The 18,141-nt window shown below is 38.5% G+C and overlaps 2 protein-coding genes across 3 annotated transcripts; both read left to right on the top strand.

Moving 5' to 3' along the window:
* Positions 1 to 599: 599 nt before the first annotated feature.
* erap1b (endoplasmic reticulum aminopeptidase 1b) lies at positions 600 to 10,446 on the top strand. Of its 2 annotated transcripts, none has more exons than XM_034692903.1 (19): positions 600 to 857; positions 1,340 to 1,860; positions 3,062 to 3,200; positions 3,377 to 3,511; positions 3,631 to 3,751; positions 3,842 to 3,996; positions 4,123 to 4,236; positions 4,377 to 4,508; positions 4,668 to 4,799; positions 5,199 to 5,282; positions 5,744 to 5,901; positions 5,993 to 6,072; positions 6,193 to 6,376; positions 6,561 to 6,717; positions 7,581 to 7,765; positions 7,862 to 8,023; positions 8,179 to 8,319; positions 8,665 to 8,746; positions 9,122 to 10,446. In XM_034692903.1, the coding sequence occupies exons 2-19, from the start codon at positions 1,370 to 1,372 to the stop codon at positions 9,290 to 9,292; spliced, it is 2,823 nt and encodes a 940-aa protein (XP_034548794.1). In that variant the 5' UTR covers positions 600 to 857; positions 1,340 to 1,369; the 3' UTR covers positions 9,293 to 10,446. The 2 variants fall into 2 exon arrangements, with proteins under 2 accessions (XP_034548794.1, XP_034548795.1); XM_034692904.1 differs by lacking the exon at positions 600 to 857 and adding an exon at positions 920 to 1,019.
* Positions 10,447 to 13,495: 3,049 nt separating this feature from the next.
* Positions 13,496 to 16,187, top strand: si:dkey-283b1.6. Its single transcript, XM_034692972.1, has 3 exons — positions 13,496 to 13,540; positions 15,416 to 15,695; positions 15,837 to 16,187. The coding sequence occupies exons 1-3, from the start codon at positions 13,515 to 13,517 to the stop codon at positions 15,948 to 15,950; spliced, it is 420 nt and encodes a 139-aa protein (XP_034548863.1). The 5' UTR covers positions 13,496 to 13,514; the 3' UTR covers positions 15,951 to 16,187.
* The last annotated feature ends 1,954 nt before the right edge of the window (positions 16,188 to 18,141 follow it).

The following is an 18,141-nucleotide window of genomic DNA, read 5'->3' as shown; positions in this document are numbered from 1 at the left end:
TCAAAACTGATGTGATTATTCCACATAAGGCTTCAGTGGACAAAAGAAACACCTAGCAAAAAAAGTAAAAAAAAAAAAAGAAAGGGAATTTTCTAGATTGATTTTACTCAATTCATTTAATTTCAACCAGTTCAGCAAAGTGTACTTAAAGGCCAAAATGGAATTAATATAAATTAACTAAGAATACCAAAATTATTTGACAGGAAACTACATGAGCCATTTGCAATAATATTCATGTCAAGTGCAATACCGGGAAATGTAAAAACTTTTCATATAATGTGCAATATCCTTAACCCAAATACCTCTTCTCCCCACCTTACTGTATATATTTGACATTTGTTTCATATTATAACTGCATTTATATTGTCTTTTATGCATATTTTCTACTTGTTTCTATTTTATTTGTATTTATCACATGCGCCTTCAGGAGCAGCGCTTCTAATTTCATTGTACACATGACAATGACAAATAAAGGCTATTCTATTCTATTCTATTCTATTCTTAGAGCTCTGAGCCCAAAGAAAACCTGAAAAACATTTAACAATGTTTGTTATAGCGATGGCGCCATCTAGTGGTCACAATATATAACTGCAGTCCACAACAACACGGAACTTCCTGTTTCCTTCCTGCAGTAGTGTTTCCTCCCTTACAAACATTAGCTTTCTTGCTTTCATACATGTGTCACCACAGCTGAGTGATACAGTTATTGAAAACATGCTGGCCGTGGGTTTGTATTCAGTAAAAATTAAATATTAGTTCAAGTATTTCCGACTGCCTGTGGAAGCTACAATCATGAAAACACGTCCTGAAATTTCAAAGGCATTCAATGATGCATTTACAGTCAGGTAACCACATCTGTAAGTATGAATACACTGAATTTATTTGACTTATGTACAATTCAGTTGACGTTTCCTGGGTTATCTCCCAGCATGCAACTCTTTGCATGATTGCATCCTCTGTTTCGCTTTCACTTTGGTCTTTTTCGTGTATGGTTAAAACTGTGTGCGGAAGACGTCCAGGTGAGTTTGACATGTCCTAGTTCTATTTGTTATGTAGGAATGTTGAAAAAGCTTAAGTCGTATCATAAAAAATGCCTGAGTTTTGGTGATATAAGAGTATTCCTCATGAACGCTGAATGACCATAAATGAATGTATGAAATCGAAAGTGTTGCACTTCAGCTTCATCGCCAACTTAGTGCGTTGTAATTGTGCTGCATGCTATGTGTTTGTTTGACAGCTATCAGAATAACCACATTAGTGAAAAAGTCGCACTCACACCTAAGACATATGACGCAGTATTTTTGTACTTAATAGTGTTTGTATGATCCTTGTTTTCCAGGTGAGAGGATCTGCTACGTCCCTTGTCACCATGTACCCAGCTCCTCTGCTGCTCCTCCTACTCCTTCCCTTCTCTCCCTCATCAGGAGCACAGCTTCCAAGTCAAAACCAAGCCCAGGATGCCCCCGTGGCCACCAATGGTCAGCCTTTCCCCTGGGACCGCATGAGGCTCCCCAAAACCGTCTCCCCCATCCACTATGACCTCACCCTCCACCCTAACCTCACCACCCTCGACTTCACTGGCGTTGTTCGCATCCAGCTGGACGTACATGAAGACACCAGCACCATCATACTCCATTCAAAGCAGATGCAGATATCCAACGTGCTGCTGCTTGCACCTGAAGGTGTAAGGCCTCTCCAGGTGTTGGAGTATCCTCGTTTCCATGAGCTCGCACTGCAGTCAGACTCGGTGCTGACCAAAGGGAGGAAGTATGAAGTTCAGCTGGAGTTCGCTGCCAACCTATCTGACAGCTTCCATGGTTTCTACAAAAGCAGCTACCGCACAAGCAGTGGGGAGGTCCGGTAAGGACATCAAGAAAATGTTTTAATGCTGCATAAAACTTCTTTAACCCTCCTGTTATGTTTGTTTCTCAGGAACAGCAATAATGTGTCCTGGGTCAATTTGACCGGGGCATATTTAATTATTCAAAAGTGTCAGAACCCCAAAAAATCCCAATTAACATTTTTTTTAAATCTCATTATTAACTCCATTACTAACCTTTTAAATATATTATGTACAATATTTAGTGCCGTGGTGTTCTTTAATCCTCAAAGATCATGGTTCAATGAGGATATAACTCACTTGTTTTTTATAAAAATTCATATTAAACCTTTTTTTTTAATGTACATTGGAAAGACCTAAATATAAATAAAGTAGTTTTACATTACTTAGATATTTGTTTATTTTATTTTACTTATTGTATTTATTTTTATTGAATTCGTTTCTCAGGAACCAAAATAATGTTCCTGGGTCAATTTGACCTGGGGCATATTTAAATGTCCAAAAGTGTCAGAACCCCAAAAAATCCCAATTAACATTTTTTTTAATTGCATTATTAACTCCATTACTAACCTCTTAAATCAATATTTGACTGCCGGGTCAAATTGACCCCCAAACAGCATGTATGTGATATAAATGGGGCGGCTGTAGCGCAGTCCACCGAAGGGTCGCCGGCTCGAGTCCCAGTATGGACGAAGCTTGACAAGTGGACTGGTGGCTTGAGAGGTGCTGGCTCACTTGCCTGGGCACTGCTGAGGTGCCCTTGAGCAAGGCACCGAATCCCCAACTGCTTGGGATGCGCTGGTTGATGGCAGCATCCTTAGTCTGACATCTCTCCCTAAGCATGTCCACTGCCTGTGTGTGCATTGTATGTATATACCAAAAACTGTGTGTGTAGCATGACCGAAAAATAACACGGGTAAAAAAACTGAATTTCCCCCTGGGGATTAATAAAGTACGTTCTTCTTCTAAACATGCAGGGGGGTTGCAAATATGGTAAATGAACAATTTTTTTAAATATGTTGATTACGATAATTAAGCCAAGCAGAAGAAGTTTCAAACCGAAAAAAATACTTTTAATATATATATATATATATTTTTTTTTTTTTTACTTTGAAATGGGTCAACCTGACCTGGAACATAACAGGAGGGTTAATCATCCTATTAGTCTACCCACAGTATGTTCTGTACTTAATATATATTTTGTTTAACTTGCACATTTAGGGTAATGGCTTCAACGCAGTTTGAAGCCACCTTTGCTCGTGGAGCCTTCCCGTGTTTCGATGAGCCTGCCTTCAAAGCCAACTTCACCATACAGATCATACGGGAGCCCCGCCACATCGCCATATCCAACATGCCAGTGGTACTTGTGAAGTCATTATCAGTTTAACTGAAGTACAACTGAGGCATTATTGCACATACAATTTTTTCCTTCATCTTGTCTGAAATTTCAGTAATATAGTTCACTACTCTGAAGAGCGACATTGTGATTGACGGTTCCTTTCTTTCCCCATATTCCTGCACACTTTGGTCTCTTAGGTGAAGACAGTGGAGTTGCCGGGCGGTTTGCTTGAGGATCACTTTGACACCACTGTCAAAATGAGTACTTACCTGGTGGCCTACATTGTGTCTGACTTTCTGTCCGTCAGCAAGACCACCCAGCACGGTGTCAAGGTGAGGAGGGTGAAAACAGGGCGCTGGCTGTGCCATCATTTAGTTTCCTTACCTGAAGCTGCTCAGTGAGTGATAATTGTTGCTCTAATCTTTATTGTGTTCTTTCTTGTGATGTCCAGATTTCAATCTACGCCGTACCTGAGAAGATCGACCAGACAGCCTTTGCTCTGAGTGCTGCCGTCAAGTTGTTGGACTTCTATGATGACTATTTTGATATTCCTTACCCTCTTCCCAAACAGGGTTAGTGGAAATACATTATTGAGAAAACAATCCTTTGGACCAGCTGGTGAGGTAAATGTGCATTTATTTACTTGCTGTTGTTTTCTGCAGACCTTGCCGCTATCCCTGACTTCCAGTCTGGAGCGATGGAGAACTGGGGTCTGACCACTTACAGAGAGACCGGTCTTCTCTTTGACCCTGACAGGTCCTCTGCTTCAGACAAACTGTCTATCGCAAAAGTCATCGCCCATGAGCTTGCACATCAGGTAGCTCAGCTGGAACTGTTACAGAAATTACAATATTTTTGGTTGGTTTCAAAGTTTATCATTCACCTGTAAAGTCCAAGATTCCTGCACATGAATCTGTTCTTTCATATTCACCTGTCTGTGCAGTGGTTTGGTAACTTGGTGACGATGGAGTGGTGGAATGACCTTTGGCTCAACGAGGGTTTTGCCAAGTTCATGGAGTTTATTTCTCTCGACCTCACCTACCCAGAGCTACAAGTGGTGAGAGCTTAGCACAGGGAACTGACTTCTTATTCATACTCTGTCTATATCTTCTCTCTGGCTATCCAGGTTACATTTAGAGGGTATTTATTGGCCTTCAGATTGTAAAAATGTGACTGTAAAAACACTCTGTCTCCCAGGATGACTTCTTCTTGGGGAAATGCTTTGAAGCTATGGAGGTAGATTCCCTGAGCTCCTCCCATCCAGTCTCCACCCATGTGGAGAACCCCACACAGATCCAGGAGATGTTTGATGATGTGTCATATGACAAGGTCAGCATTTTACTGTAACAGAACCAAATGTTTGGCGTTGATGCTCTTGGATATTTGAACTGTGCAAGCAATAATTTTAGAATCTCCAATCTCCTTATATTACAACTCTGCATAAATGAATACAAGTAAATCATCACCTGTGTTTTTTGCTTTGGTTAGGGAGCATGCATTCTGAATATGCTGCGAGACTTCCTGACTCCTGCAGCCTTTGAGATCGGCATCATCCGATACCTGAAGCGCTACAGCTACCAAAATACCGTCAACAGCCACCTGTGGGAGAGCCTGACTGATGTGAGTGTTGCTTAAGAGGGTTATGGTGATGTTGCAGTGTCTCAAATTGAGGTTGGGTTTAAGATAATTCAATCACAGTCGAGTCTAAGGATATACTCAGGGATTGATTGTAACTGATGGTAACTGAAAGGTGATAAAGTTGTGCTGAAGTACCAATTTAGCCATTCAAGATGTTCCTTCTAACAGGGTTCTGGTCTCAGTATTTAACTTTACGTCTCTCAAGTATGCCCTTTTAGGATTTAGACAAACATATATATTTGTGGAGAAAAAATGCCAATATGGTTGTTTCTACTTATTTCAACCTTAAGTATCAGTGGTACAGTTGTCAATAAGATTGTGTGCTGAATGCGTCTGATACTGTCGGCTCTGTTGTGATTCTGTGCGGTGCCTCTCCAACAGATTTGCAACACACATGATCTGGATGAAGGAGGAACAAAACACAGAGAATTCTGCTCCGAGCGCAAAATCCAGTCTGCGGCCTCTGTAAGTTTACATACTTTGTAGAAACCAGGTCTAACATGGGAATCTGACTTGTTTTTGGTTAATTTTATGCATTTATATTTTTATGGTTCCTAGTATATATTGACCATCTTTCATCTCTGATACTTTATTACTGCACAAATACACAGTATCTATTGTCAAGATAAGATAAGATAAGATACTCCTTTATTCGTCCCACAACGGGGAAATTCATGGAGTTACAGCAGCAAACAAGAAGGTGTACAGTACAAGGATTTCAACAAGAATATATATAGAAAAAAAATGTCCATCAGATACAACAGTTTGGCCATAATTCTCCTGTCAGCCACCACCTCCACAGGGTCCAGGACTGAGCTGGATATTTCCAGAGTACTCATACTCATTTCTCTCTGAATGAGAACTCTTTGTATTTAAAGTAATTTATTGTGTTCCTAAATGTGTGATGTGCGTTTGTGCATGTTCAGAAGTGGTTCTCTGGTGATGAGCTGGATGTCCGGGCCATCATGGACACCTGGACGCTGCAGGAAGGTTTCCCGCTGGTCACTGTGGAGGTCAGAGGTCGGGAGGTCAGGCTCAGTCAGGAGCGGTACCTGAAGACGGACGACCCCTCCCTCACCGAAGGGTACAAATGTCACGACTGTATCTGCATGTGCAAGTCTGTGCAAGACATGACAATGTTAATTTAAGTTTCAATTTTCCTTTGGTTTTGATAGATTCCTGTGGCAGATCCCTTTGACCTACATGACGAGTGCTTCGAGCACCATCCACCGCTTCCTTCTGAAAACAAAGACAGGTGAGTGAAGAAGCGGATCCTTAGCTAACTATATTTACATCCTTTATCCGTGTACACAGATGAATTCAATACCACAAATCTCCTCACTGTAAGGCTTGTCTTTACTCCTGCTCCACACAGACGTGCTGTACCTGCTGGAGGAGGTGGACTGGGTGAAGTTCAATGTGGACATGAGCGGATACTACATGGTCCACTACACAGGCGAGGGCTGGAACTCCATCATCAGAGTGCTGCAACATAACCACACAGCCCTGAGCAGCAACGACCGCGCCAGCCTCATCCACAACGTCTTCCAGCTGGTCAGGTCTGTCCTGCATCCCATGATAGTTTTAGGAACAAAATCTGATTTGTTCTTATTTAAACAGGATTACACAATGCCCTTAAAAATATGACATCACCAAATTTATAAAACTAAAACTAAATGTTTTACAAAATGCAAAAAAAAAACGTTATCATGTTGTTGATTTGAAACCTGTCGTGTGTTGCAGTATCGGTAAAGTGAGGCTGGACACTGCTCTGGAGCTGTCTCTGTACCTGTCCAAAGAGAGCAAGATTATGGCCGTGACTCAGGGCTTTGGAGAACTTGTACCTCTCTACAAACTGATGGAGAAGAGAGACATGGCTGATGTGGAGAACCAGATGAAGGTTAGTGAAGCCATGTGATTGTTTGAGGGACACCACAGACAGGAAGAAAGCCAAAATATGACAAAACAATGGATCAATTTATCGTTTCCCTTAAAAAGGTTTAAGACACACCTGCATGCAATCCACACATCCCCCATCAAACATGTTCCTAGAAACATAAGAGAAATCTTCTCAGGGATTAAAACAGAATACAGCCGAATTATATTAAATTATACTGAAAAAGGTAAAATCACAATCACTCCTATTTTTTCCCTTTTATTTTTTACACATTTTTATTTTCATATTTAATTTTGTAATTTTCAAAAAAAAAAGTTTGGTCAACAGAATAAAATGTTAAAGGCCAGATCTATCTGAAACTATGAATTATTTTCAACTCTTATTTGATTTGTAAATAAAATAATGATAAATAGATAATAAATGATTAATTTTTTACCTACATTTCAGACTGCCAATTAATAACGAATGCCCATTTCAAGTTGAAAGATTGCAAAGTCATGTTTTCATGTTGCTTGTTTGGTCAGACACATTGTTAAATGCACATATTTATGAATTGAACAGTCATATAAATAAAAAGAGGAAAGCAGATAAAGCTCAAAAGTGTAGGTTCATTTGTCATATTTGACCAATAAATGTTAAAATGCCATCTTTAATTGTGTGTTCGTCGATACATTAAATCAACAACAAGTCTAACTGATTTCTAAAAACTGTTAAGTTACATCTAACCTTTGGATAATATATACTTCAAATGAAATGACACCTTACTTTCTGAGTCGTTAATTTTTTGTCAGTGAATTATTTTCAGAATGTCCTCTTCACGACTCTTATCATCTCTGATTGATATCTAAACTATATGTATTTCTCAGGGTTACATCGTGGATCTGTTCCGGGGCCTGATTGATCGTCAGGAGTGGACTGACTCTGGATCAGTGTCTGAGAGAATGCAGAGGAGCTACCTGCTGCTGTTTGCCTGCGTCAGGAACCACGCTCCCTGTGTGAAAAAAGCCACCCAGCTCTTTAACCAGTGGAAGGACTCTGACGGCACCATGAGGTCGGGGGTCTGAACAGATAACCAACAGACTTTACTTTAATCTTTTCATTTGTGTGCAGAGATGAACCCTTTCTTGTATTTTCTTTCTTGTTTTAGCCTCCCTGTGGACATCACCATGGCTGTGTTTATGACGGGAGCTCGGACAGCAGACGGGTGGGACTTTATGTTTGAGAAGTACCGCACGTCACTGCAGATGTCGGTGAAGAGCCGCATGAAGACGGCCATGGCGTTCAGCCCCCTGAAGAACAAGCTGCAGTGGTGGGTACATTTAATTTCTCCTTTCTTTTTATACTCCCTCTCCACTCCTACCAGATCTCTTCATCTGATTCTTAATTTCCTTCTTAGTCTGCAATTTCATTATCCTCTTGTTTCTCATCCCTCTGCCATTCCTTTTTCATTCCTCCTGTCTGCAGGATGATGGAGCAGAGCCTACAAGGTGAAGTGATGAAGACTCAGGATCTCCCGGACGTGATTGTGTCTATTAGCAAGAACCCTCATGGATACAAACTGGCCTGGGACTTCATGAGAGCCAACTGGCACACCATGATCAAGAAGTGAGTCAGCCCATACATGCTATAATACACATACACATCCCCATACACATACACATGCTTTTTAAATAAACATATAGGGCTAATTTATACCTTGAATGATAGGGCAGGGTTGGGAGGAGAGAAGGGGGGATGACGTGCAGCAAATGTCAGGTGTCAGAAATGGGACGGACATTAGGATTATGGCCTTTGTATATGGTGCTCAGTGGAATACCTGGAGTCATTAAAATTGCTTAATTTTTTAACTAACACATTTTGATGACAACTCCAATCAACAGATGCTTATTTTTTTTACTAAAATTATTCTTAACTATTTGTTTTGTGTCTGTGTTTGTGTTGTTGCCACAGATTTGACCTGGGCTCCAGCACTGTATCATACTTAGTGACTGGGGTGACCAACCAGTACTCTACCAGGGAGATGTTAGAAGAGGTAAGCAAGGCTGTGTGTCTGTTTAACAGTTTGTCTCTTTAATAATCCTTTCATTTATCCCTTTTATTTTTAAATGATATCTCTCCGGTTGTTTTTAATGCACAAAACAAACTCTTAAGGATACAATACATTAACAGTTTGCAAAACATTGTGTAAATCAGTCCGTTGAGCTTTGCTGTTTTTTTTTTTTCAAAGGTCCATTTTAAAGAGCTGCATGCAAATATAAATCTTAGTCATTATTTTGTAACGGTAGAAAATTTAACTTGTACTTTAGCTCATGTGCTGTATCCGGTGTATTAAGCACTACATGAATTTATGGAAGTCATATAAATTATGGGATGTGTGTTTCAGTCTATCTAACTAATGTCTGCTCAGGTGAGAAGCTTCTTTGGCTCCTTGACCGAGGAGACGGGCTCAGAGATGAGGTGTATCCGGCAGGCCTATGAGACCATTGAGGATAACATTCGCTGGATGGACACAAACCTCCCTCTGCTGCAGGCCTGGCTGGACAAACGCAGGCACCAAGCTGCTCATGAGGATTTGTAGCTACGTGGGAAAAAGAATCGTCTAAATCTGACAAATGTGTTGGTAAAGGCACTAACCACAAGAGATGTGGAAGCGAGTCTCAGGACTTGAAGTTTGAAGTCAGACTTGAATTTGCAAATCTATGACTTTTTACCTGAGTAGAAAAATCCATGTACGTTAAAAATTTGAACACCAGCATCCCCCTGTGTTTGTCCTGAAAGATTAACAAACACACAAACAAAAATTTAATCAGTCAAACCTAACTGATCCGACTTAGGACTTTACCTGTGAGGTGCAAAACAATGTGCCAGCACCACATCTGTGAATTTCAAATCTGTCATGCAGAGATTCTCATGTGTGATGGGATGGAAGTAGCTGCACATTTCCTAAAAGAACATCCTCATGGTCAAGGATTGTTCCCCTAAAAGTTTTTGTGGTGTGTAGTTCTAAAGAAAGATCTCTGTGATAATCATGGCACCTAAGGATGTGCTCAGAGATGTCTATGTGTTTGTATTGTTTGTTTGGATGTGTGATTGCTTTTTTTTTTTTTTTTTTTTTTTTTTACCTGAAGATGTAAAAATATGAGTGCAGTGTCTTCTGTCTGTTTTGGTAAATGGTATTTTCAGTCGTGCTGCATTATCACTGCAGGAAGCAACAACACGAATTATGTGCAGATTTGTGCAAATACAAAATGTTTGCATGTACAAAAAATGTACAGCACATCTTATTAAGTTTTCTTAAGTATTTCTGCACCAGACCACTCCTTCTTACCAACTGAAAAAAACAAAAAAAGGTATGAAAAATGTCTCCAGAGTAAGCAAATCGAAAGATCTCTTCTGCCCTTGGAGAAAATAGTGCAAACCTGGTACTTCCTAAAACAGCTACATCACACTGAATCCTGTTGAGCACGGTTTTCTGTTATAACGACAGATATCATTTCTGAGAACACTGGTCCTTCTTGGTAGCATTTTTTGTAATTCTATCAGAATTCTCTCTTAGATGACGAAATCAAGTGCACTATATGAAATGTGTTGTTCCTTTAAATTCTTCCATTGGTCTTGTTTTTGTGCTTCTGTAAAATCTCTCTTCTGTATTTTAGAAGAGATTTTACAGCCCAGCATGTTTTGTAAGAAGAATATATATTGATTGAATAAAAACTTGTACCAATTAAGTCATTTTGACTAAATCTCCATGTTTATTTCTCATTATGTGTTGGTAATCTTTGCCTTTAAGACTCGACAGGTACAGCATGTTATTGCAACCTATGAACCTTTCCTCCTCTACTGTATGATCGGCAGGTTATATACTGTGCAAGTGGTAAAGATTACCTTTCCAGGTTTGTGAGGTAATTCAATCCACCCACTTGTTTCCATTCTGCATCACAAACACACACATATACACGCACACAAAGGCTTTCACAGTATATAGGCAAATGTAAGCTAATACCCTTTTTTTAACACATTGAAAGATGTCAAGGGAGTTCGATCCGTCCTGTGACAAATATTGCAAAATAACCCCTGGTGCTCTGGGGGGATTTGTCAAGCGTGTCATAACCTCCGGTGATGTCATCAGAGGTTATCTTAGCTCGGGTTTAAAGATTACACATTTGTGACAGAATTCCTGCTTGAAAAAGATGTGTATGTTACTTGTGGCATTGATAGGCACTCATTCTAGCCTGACTTTCTGGAAGAACAATATCTAAATATAGCCATATCATTTTAATCAAATATAGAGACCATTAGCATGATTTATAATGCGGTATCAAGTTGCTAATTAAATTTAAGGAGCAGGAAACTCCACTGTAGTCAAAGAAAACTCCAGATTCATGCTTTGAACCCTGTTAAATGTCTTGTCCCTTCCAGTACCTGACATGAGCACTCTCCATGTGTTTATGTTTATTATTTATTTTTATTTACCTTGTTGTCATATGTTTATCTCCCTTTTTTGTACTGTTGATAGTTCTTGTTTGTTTATTATTATTATTTTTGTATTTTTTGTATTTACTTATTTTTTCTTCTCTTTGTTGGTTTTGTATCACTTATATATAATTTGTTAACTTGTGTTGAACAAAGAAATACTTTAAAAAATGCAAAAAAAAATTAAATGATAAAAGTCATCTAAAAATAGTACTTTTTACCCTTTATAGTAAAAAAATATCGACAAAACTAGAAGCTAACCTTGAAATAAAACCTTGAAGATAGAACATGTAATGAGTTTTCTGCCTTTCTTTGTTGACAGATGACTCCTAAGTTTAGGGTTAGTTTACAGTTAATTATCAAAAGCATCAGTAGCAGTAGGTTAATTGATAACGCCACATGAAACACAGCCAGATGCTCATATGGGTAGGCAAATTTTCTGTAGACCAGCTAAATGAAGCCACAATAAATCACTTTGAGGGACAGTGGGGGTCGCGAGTCTTTGGCACCTATATTTTGGGGGTCACGGGCTGAAAAGTTTGGGAACCCCTGGCTTAGACTCTAAAACAGCAATATCAACTGTGTGCTCATGTAAACACTGAGGGATCTCAAAATAGGTGGCTCTTCACTTTCTTTTTTCTCTCTATAGGATGTTGTTGCCATAGTTTTGTTTTCAAAGAATGTAAAAGTTGATTTCACCGCTCTTTTTTTCCGAAGTTGCTTCATTTACCTCCCAGCCAAGGCCTTTTGAAGTGAGGTAGCTGTTACTTTAAGTTTTATAATGCTGCCATAAATCCCCTTGATGGACCTTTAGCACATGCTAATAAAACACACCACAGTCAAGCTGATTAAACACACACACACATACAACTACAAATGCATGACAGTATAATCACACAGACTATATTTTGTGTTTAAGATTTATACAAACTTACAAACACTGCTCATAAAAGAAAGGGAATTTAATTTCTGACGGTTGATGTTCTTGCTTTGCTGGGCAGTGTTGGCCACACAGGAACACACACAGAAAACACACATAAACCTCGCCCTCATCAGCTCACCCACAATAGAAACTGAACTCTGCTCCTGTGACTTTCCCTGACACCAACACCTGAGAAGAGACGTTTCAACTGAAGGTAAGACAAATCTTTGATTGATTTATGTAAATTTTTGCCTCTATTTTACAGTTTTACCTCACTATGAAGTAAGTTAGATGAGGAAATCAGTAGCTGTTTGTTTTTTTAGTCTGTATTTACACACTCAGCTCCTGTTCCAATTTGCTTATTGATCATGTGTTGTGAATTTTGACCTCACCTCTCATGTGATTTTTGCTCACTTCGATTTTGTTCGCATATGTGTAACAACCTATTGAGCCTTTAAAAAATTGTAAAATATGTTCCCTTTCATAGCTGATGTTATAAATATTCTAATAATTTTCATGAAGTCTGAGATCAGAGATGGGTAAATGTTCCACAGTGAGAGCTACAGTGTGTTAGCAGTGATTTGGTTGCACTGTTGGTTATGTACCTGAGGAAAACCTACGATAGGAGATGTCTCCATCAGAAGCTGTTTGACCCTTGTATTAAATCTTTATGAGCATGTTGTTGACTCATGATTCAATGTGCTGTGATACTAATATTTTTGCTGCTGTCCTGTGGAAATGATCTCCCATACAGTGACTTGCATGAACCTAAATGTAAATGTATGTTTTCACGCAGCTTTAGATCCTTTTTGTGGCTTAAGAAGTAGAAGTATTTTCCATCTCTATCAGTGTTCATGATATCACTACCTCTGACCTTCTTACACACTATCACTTCAATATTACTAATGACTACCTGATAAGTGTTCAGGGAGAGTGGAAAAATGTGGTCATCAAATCATTGCATAATATATAAGCAACCGGTGCAGTGCAATATTAGAGACCTATAAAATCATATGATGTTTCTAGATGAGTCGTTTACCTGCGTAAGGAGTGCTTTTGTGACTCCATTATGTTACCGCCTACATGTAGCGATGGGCAATAAAATAATCCTGGTGTCTTAGACCAAAGATTTATGGGTCCTCGGTTCAAAGTTTATTTCCCTGTTGATGCAGGTGAAGAGAAAGTTATAGAGAGGAACAACATGTGCCCATCCTAAAGTATTCCTCCAAGACAATTATATTTAAATCCTATAGATTTAAGCAGCTACAGAGAGGTTAAATGTTCTTTAGGATAATAATAAAAGTTTAATTCAACATTATTCCTGCTTTCCCCTCAAGGTCTGTGCTGTGTACACGACTCCGCTCTCATTTCGGTGCATCAAGAGTTTCTTCCCATCGCTTTGAGGATGGATTTTTACATTCCCATATTAGAGTAAGAAACTTTTCTTTTCATTTGTATGTAATTTTGTTAATTACTCAGTCCATTTGAATTGTTGACATCCACAGTGTATGTACTGAGTGTGATTTATATGATTGGAAAAGTAATAGTTTGCTTCTGGAAGTACATCTCTTTCTTTTCTTTCGAACTTTTCAAAACAGAAATAAATAACAAATATATACAAAAAAGATGTCTACTTGCTCAGGTGTGACAAAATAAGGCTTGTAAAAAGAACCCCACTAATATTGAAATGAAGAATCTGGAAAGACCTGTCACAAAATAAAAGCATATCTAAGTTATCATAAAAAGTCAACAAGAACATTCTTTTAAGATCTTTTTTTAAACAAAAAGGAAGTTAGAAAAATCACTGGACCTCTGTGCCTTACTGAAAACTTGTCGAGGCTGGTTCAGTAGAACGGACCACGAAGAAGGTCAACAGATCTGTAGAGATAACAGTGAATCTGAGACCTAGTTAAAAAAAGCTGTTGAGTGGTTCCATAAGCTAAGCTTGCACAATTGCTGTTTGATATGTTACACTGGCTCTTAGAAATATAATATACTTTTTACTTTTCTTATTAAGAGACAAAGAGGTGATTCAAGATTGCAGGAAGGATGAGAGTATTTGATAAGGCATAGGGACCAATGCTGAGACATTTGAGGGGTCTGGGGGAGAATGTCGGTGTGGGATGAGAGATTAAGAGTAACCCTGTAACACTTATGGATGTGTGTTCTACCTGTTTTACTGTGTCATTTAATAACTTGAATTTTCTTTATATTTATTTTTACCCTCTAACATGAGTCTTGATTTTACGTCTTTTTTTTTGCTGCCCATTATTATGTACAAAATCCGCTAAATAATATCAATTATTATTACTATGATTATATGTTCTTTTAGGCCGCTGTTATGTTATTATAAGAATATGGACAAATACGATTGTTTCTATTTGTCAATGTGAACTGTATACAATTATATTGTGCAATAAAAATATTCTTTAAAAAATTTTTAAAAATGAGACAAAGAGGCATTTCAGCAGATAATCCTTCTTTGTGTTATTAATGTTTGGGGTTAGTCAGTCTCCAGAGCAGTCTAAATCTATTGGTATGTTTCCCCTAAAAGAGAATCTGAATGACAGGGTGGCAGTATTCCGAAAAAGTAAAAGAAAAATGTCCTTGAACATACCAGATCAATCCATAACACTATTAACCCCATATGAACAAGCATACATGTAAACTCCTGCACAGAAATTCAGTTAAGTTCATTTTAAATTTAGGACAGGTTGCACCTTGAAAAAAATACTGTGGGAACCACTCACAAATTAGTATTAGAATAATAAATATTGTACAGTAATTTGAAGCTTAGTTCTCTAAGATCCCAAAACCCAAAAAGAAAAGATGTCCGCTCTCCTGAGGTGGACACTGGAACAGCCATCTACACTGAATGACTTTTCGAGGCACTTGCCATAAAAATATGTAACCCCGTGTCATTTACAGCTTGAATCCAATATGTCTTTTAAATATGTAGGAGAACCCAAAATCTCCAGTATCTCTTACACAGCAAATACAAATATTTAAAACTCAGAAGGCATGACTACGCCATCATCAGTGTGGTTTTAAAGCAAATGGAGAGAGTCCACTGGTTCTTGTCAAACTCCATTTCTTTAAATAGTCTTTCTTAAAGTTTCTCTTTTTCAATTTGAAGGAAAAGTCTTTACACCGATTCGTCTCCCTTAAATTCCCTCTCGCTTCTAATCATACAGCTTTACATCCCTTCATTGCCTCATTTGTTTTCTATCATCCTCATCTCATCTCCCCATCTTCCTTTGTTTTGCACCTATCTCCATCTTTCTCATGCTCCTCTTCTTCTCCAAGGATCTTCCTGGGCATCCTAGGCTTTGGTCTCTCCATCCTGTTCTGCACCACCTTCTGCAGGGCATGCAGTCGCATAAGAGAGGAGCAGATTGAGATGGAGGCGAGGAGACGTGCTGAGCAGGACGGGCGCCCTCATTCCATATACTTCATCCCTTTTCCTGGAAACCTGTCGCAGGATGGAGAAGACCACCAACGGCAACCTCGATACAGCCAGGAGGGCCAAAGGCCACCACGATACAGCACATCTGTATACTGTGGGCCGCCACCATCATATAATGAGGTAAAAACAAAAGCACTTGCTGAAAGATAAAATTAGACTTGGATGCATTTTAAACTTAACTGCATTTTTTTATGCAGTTAAATCCACCTCAACATGTCTTCTCATCTTTTTAAATTCGAACTTATTTTCTGTGTTTTCCAGTTGGGATTCAAGCCTGATGATCATCCCCCTGCTTACACAGAACAAAACACACCTGTGTATCCCAGCACACCTCCTCCTCACATGGATCAACCACATACACAGCCACAACAATAAGCCAGGACCATCACAATGTGCTTGTGTTGAGGTTATGGACAGTCTTGATCATTGAACTGCTGCATGGACTCCTGTGAGCTGGCACTTTATAATATTAAGATTTTTTTATTTCTAACCTTGTTTTTTTTTTATTGTGGCAATAAATGTGATGATGGCAATGAGAGACAAGTAGCTGTAGAGGTGGCACCATGTTAAAAGCTACATCTCCATAAATATACAGCACATTCTCCCTGCCAATAAAACACTTAAGACCTAAAATAGATTTTTCCATTCATGATGATTGTTAAAATGGGGACAATGTGGCCACCCTCTGAGAACTTAGGTCTGCAGTCCAGTCTGCATCAGCATAACACTGTGAAACAAACTCCTAGCCACTCTGATGTTGTTGGACTATTTGGAAGTCTCTGGTTTAACATTTTCGAATGTAATTGTCTTCTTCTTCTTGGAGTTTTTTTGGTGGTTGGCTCATTTGTTTGACTCATTCAGACAAGCTAAATGTCAGCAAACGCAACTATACCAGCTAATGCTAGCTTTAGCTTTGTTTTAGGAATCAATCAGCAATATTACTCGGCTGCAAACAGGCTCAAAAAATGTACTCAAACTTTTGAGACTGGACTTTCAACACGTCTTTTTTTGCCTTTTTGCTGTGCTAAAGATTGATCAATCGCAAGCTAGGCCCCACCACTTTAAAGCATACCCTGTTTAATTGTCTATTTTACGCCTAAAGGACCGTAATCGTCTGTATGAACATCAGTTTATATTGAAAAATACTTGAAAAGACACAAAGAATCCCCTATTTAGTTGATGAATTAAGAGAGGAGTTGCTTAACCCTCCTGTTATGTTCGTTTCTCAGGGACAGCAATAATGTTCCTCAGTCAACTTGCCCCGGGGAATATTTAATGATCCAAAAGTGTCAGAACCAAAAAAAATCAGAGTAAACATTATTTAAATCTCATTATTAACTCCATTACTAACCATTTAAATCAATATTTAGTGCAATGGTGTTCTATAATTCTCAAAGATCATGGTTGGATGAGGATAACTCACTAGTTTTTTATGAAATTCATGTTAAAACTTTTTTTGAATGTACATTTGAAAGACCTTAATATAAATACAATAGTTTTACATGACATAGATTTTTGTTTATTTTATTTTACATTTTGAATTTTTGGTTTGTTATGAAGTGATGTTGATAAATTACCAAGAGACACCTCTTCTGTCACATGCTGCCCAGGTTTTAATGCTGCATTTAGCTGGTTTGGAAGGCATATATTACCTAAGATGGAAGGAACCTCTGAATGCCTCTAGCCTTTCATCCACTGGGACATTAGAAATGGGAAATAATACTTTTAACCATTTTCTTTTTTTTTTTTTAACTTTAAATGGGTCAATTTGACCCACAACAAAACAGGAGGGTAGACTCCCCCCCTGCTGGCCACTAGAAAGGTGGAAGTCTTTATACAGTATGGTTTAACATTAGGTGCAAGTATGACTCAAGTGTAAAGTATACAGAAGTAAAACCATCTGTTGTGGCTTTGAGTTTAAGAAAAGACCATTCTACCAATGTCATGCATGTTCACATTGTCAGAATAATACCAATTGAAATAGCCATTTCTCAGTGTATGAGTCACTTTAATATTTGGCTCAGTTTATCTTTAATAAACATAGGATAGGATAAACATATTTGCCAAGCATTAACACAATCCTCCACCATGGATCACCCACTAAATATCAATCCTGATTTAAAACATCTTAAAGTTCTCTTTCGTTAAAATTAAAGGTTTACAGATTTTTAAAGGCCCTATAAGCTATGTGCTCTTACGGTGCTGTGTTTAGATAACCTTTTTGTGTAAAAAGCAATATACAGTATATGTGTGCATAGTAAATGTAAAAAGCAGTTCCTCAGGGTAGTGATTCTGTCAGTGACTTAATGACATATTTTTAATGCCTTAAAATCACTTAGGAATAACTGTCAGAAGGACTTGAAGGAAACCCGTGTTCTCAGGTAGTCAAACTGTGATTTTCTGTTTATGTTCTGTTATTATTTCTGTCATCTCTCCACTAGTTTTAGTAAGTCTGGGCGAACTCACTGTTTAATTGTGGATTCCCAAAATGTTTACTTGCAGGCTAATAACACTTTTTGAAGTGTGCTGTATATCTTTAGACATTTCCAAATGACTGGAACATATG

Source organism: Notolabrus celidotus, chromosome 9 (genome assembly GCF_009762535.1).
Source record: "Notolabrus celidotus isolate fNotCel1 chromosome 9, fNotCel1.pri, whole genome shotgun sequence".
In the NCBI taxonomy this organism is placed as follows: Eukaryota; Metazoa; Chordata; class Actinopteri; order Labriformes; family Labridae; genus Notolabrus; species Notolabrus celidotus.
This window is presented reverse-complemented; position numbering and strand designations above follow the sequence as displayed.